General features: G+C 28.2%; 1 protein-coding gene across 1 annotated transcript in view; it reads left to right on the top strand.

Moving 5' to 3' along the window:
* The first annotated feature begins 447 nt into the window (after nucleotides 1-447).
* The window catches only part of LOC102677924 (apolipophorins), a 37,699-nt gene continuing 34,460 nt past the window's right edge, over nucleotides 448-3,686 (top strand). Inside the window, exon 1 of the mRNA XM_031510288.1 lies at nucleotides 448-648. Coding sequence (XP_031366148.1) covers nucleotides 573-648 — 76 coding nt within the window. The 5' untranslated portion in view covers nucleotides 448-572. The remainder of the gene's footprint in view (nucleotides 649-3,686) is intronic.

Raw genomic sequence — 3,686 nt, 5'->3', positions numbered from 1 at the left:
TTTTTTTTTTTTTTTTTTTTAATTTAATCCACGATTACTATACTATGCATTTACACTATTGCGAGTTACAATTATTTTTGAAGTTTTCGCCAATTTCGTTACTGATCTCTTACGATCTCGTTACGAATTCTTATTACTCTCATAGAATGAATTTTAAATTTACGAAATTTCTACCTTTAATTTCATGATCGCTTTAGAAAACATTCGCGTTAACGTTGATCGCATCGATTACTCATTTGTCGCGTAATTATAACGCTCTAAATCCATGACTCTACGAACGTCGAAGAAAACTTGACACAAACATCACGCGTTCACTCGTTTCGTTATACGACCCGCCGCTGGATCTCGTTATCTCAGTGTCAACGTGATGAATAGAGTACATACCGTATGCCAATGTCCATCGTGGACAGGCGAGCCGGGAGAGGGGGGCCGCGAGAGCATAAAAGCACGCACGAAGAAAAGCATCGATGCTTTTGTGGTGTTTCTCTCGTGGCCGCATCGTGTCCCAGCTGATATTGTGCCGAGAGTGATACATATAACTCGAGACTCTTCTGGCTAACCGGAGGATTGTCATGGGGCATCCACCACGACTCATGGGGACGGCCCTTGCCTGCCTTTTCCTATTTTTCGCGGTTACCGAATCGGCCCGTAAGTACCCCTAACGTTCTGACCCTTCGAGATGTACGATCGCACACATACACACATACAGACACGAATACTCGTCTCCCCAAAATTCTTTTTTTCCCTTTTCGATAATATCGCTGGAAGAAAAATTTCGAACAGAATAATGGAAAATAATAATTATGTTATTTTTGTACGATCGAAATTTTTGAAATTCATTTTTTTCGAATTTTTGGTATATTTATATATACTATGAGAAAAGATTTGGAAAATATATTATTCTTTTGTATTCGAATTTTTTTTTTTTTTTCTTTTTTGAAGTTCATATCAGCCAAGTTTTAATAACTGCGTTACACGTAGTAACATTTCAAATACCGAAATTTGTGTAACTATTGTTTGCAGTTTGGCTCAGTTTCTCTCGGAGATTCATTGTGAAAGGGTTAACTTTATACAGTGGAATATGCTACAACAAAATAATTAATTTCAAAACCTCGTTATTATGGATATTAATCCTTTTGGGATTACGAATTTTATTTTTAATAAATAAATGCATAATATTGCGCTATTGTGGAACGTAGAAAAAGAGCAAGCTGAGTCTAATTCTCGAAATAGAATGTGTAATCTCAAAAGAAAAAAAAGTTGTAACAAATATACAATTAATATTTAAAAATTACTTGAAGATGTATCATCCTATTAGGCTCGAAATGTTTCGTGCTCGCTATCTACAACAAAGTTAGCACCCAGTACGATGATTTAGGCAAGAAAAATTTAATTGAAAGTAATATAATAATCGTCAGAACAATCCGCATTCATTGTTGCCGCGTTGTAGCATGCTCTATTGTACTTGAGGGATGGTTTTAATCCTATCCTTGACTTTATTTAATGAAAATTTATTTTTTAAAGATTTCTTTCGATCATTCTGTTGATTGAAAAAAAAATTTTAATTTAAAAATAAATTAAAAACATGAAACAATTCATTTTAATTTTCAATTTTGTTAATCGTTTATAAATAATTAGATAATATTCTGATTAAATAATTTTCAGATTTTAATAATATATATATATAATTTATTCTCTTAATTATATATAAAATTATAAATCCTGAATAATATTTCGATTAATTATTTCTTCTTATTGTATTATTTATGATCAAAGATTAACAGAATTTTGAGCTACAATTTCTATCATTTTCAAAAAGATTCTCAAAAAGAAGAAAATTTAGCTCAAGAGTAGATAGAATATTTAGAATATTTTTGAGAGGGTATTGTTGAGAGGGATTAGAGAAAGAATTATTATTGATTAGAAGAGAGTTGATAAAGTGATGAAGTAATTTTATCAAAGAAAAATGTTGACCTTTTATGGAATGAACTAGCATTTCATTCTTTAATTACAAAAAATGACTTTCTACGAGATTGGCGAATTAAAAGATAAATGACACGCTCGCGTTTGCAAAAATTTTGATAGCTTCTGAGAATCTCATAAGAGGAAAAGCAACAATCCTTTTTTTATTATAAACGATTTCTTCGATAGGGCTACAACTTAGGTGGCTTTATCATTAAGAATTCTGTTTTAAAGAGCGTGTTTAAAATTTTCAAATTTTTTCTTCTTTAAAACAAAAATTCGTCTTAATTCATTTGCAAAGATTTCTGTTTGAACACGAAAAATTTTTAATTCTTTTAATATAGGAAATAACAGAAGAGAAATAATGAAAATAAGACATGGTTCATTAAAATTCTCTACACAAAATCTACAATTTCGTCATTAAATCATAAAAAAGATATATATTGTATAATTTTTTTTAATATAAAGATATACTTTTTTACAAACAAAAAAAAATTGATAAATATATATTTTTACTTGAAAAGAAGTGATTATATATATCGTACACATTTAATATCTAAAGTATGATATAATATTAATAATTTACAAATCAAAGCCAATATCGTTCGTGGATGATATCAAATATTGCATATATTTTATTTATTTTTATTTCTGTAAACCGATAAAAGATTTATAAATATAAACAGATAAATAATCATCGGTTTTTTTTCAAGTTTTTTTCAAAGATATCAGTATCACATTGAATGATAAATTTTAAATGAACGATGTAAAATTGTTTCAAATAATTCCTAGAAAATGTGTTTTAATCTTAAAGTAATCTTAAAATAAGAAAGGCCGATAACAACAGAATTCTCTCAGATTTCATTTGCGAAATTATTTTACTTTGGCAAAAATTATCGTAACTGTTATCTAACTTGAACATTAACGATATTTGCCAAGTTCTTATTTCGGATGACAAGTGTAACCATTAAAAAGAAGCGTAATAGAATTTTAAAAGACTTCGAACCTCTTAATTCTCTCGAAAACTTCGTTAATTCTATATTAGAAGAAGATTTGTTCAAACGAATCTCAATTCAAATTTTCGAATTCAATTTCATCGGTAGTTGAATCCAATTAAAAAAGAAAAAGAAAGATTAGGAATATTTATTTTATATCGTTTCTTCTTAATTTAAATTTAATTCCAACCTTATCAAAATAAGACATAATAAATATTACGTCTCCTTAAATTGATAATCAAACTTCGGCAGAAAAAATTTTTGTAAAAATATGATTAATGCAAATTATTGAAATAGAATTATATATTTTATTATACATATATATATATTACGTAATATATCTATATATATTTAAGACTCGTTTCTTTCAGTTCTTAATTTCAATTTCTCTTTCAATTATTTTTATCTATAAAAGATTAATTATATAGAAAATATTCTATAATATATTATATATATAATATAATCCTTTAAATACGAATCCTGATACTCATTCTGATATTTCCAAAAGAAATATACATGTACTTTTTCTACTTGAAATTAATTTCTCGAAATATTCGCATACTTCTTGAGAGATTTTGAAACGATCCCAACATCCCTTACCTATCAACTTCCTCCCTTGAATAGAAACACGTGCATCCATGCAACGACCAAAATATTTTTTCTTTTTTTTTTAACGGCGTGATAAACAACGTCTCTACGCCCCCATCATGATCCATCAATTTTTCACGT

Source organism: Apis dorsata, unplaced genomic scaffold (assembly GCF_000469605.1).
Source record: "Apis dorsata unplaced genomic scaffold, Apis dorsata 1.3 scaffold_220, whole genome shotgun sequence".
NCBI lineage: Eukaryota > Metazoa > Arthropoda > Insecta > Hymenoptera > Apidae > Apis > Apis dorsata.
This window is presented reverse-complemented; position numbering and strand designations above follow the sequence as displayed.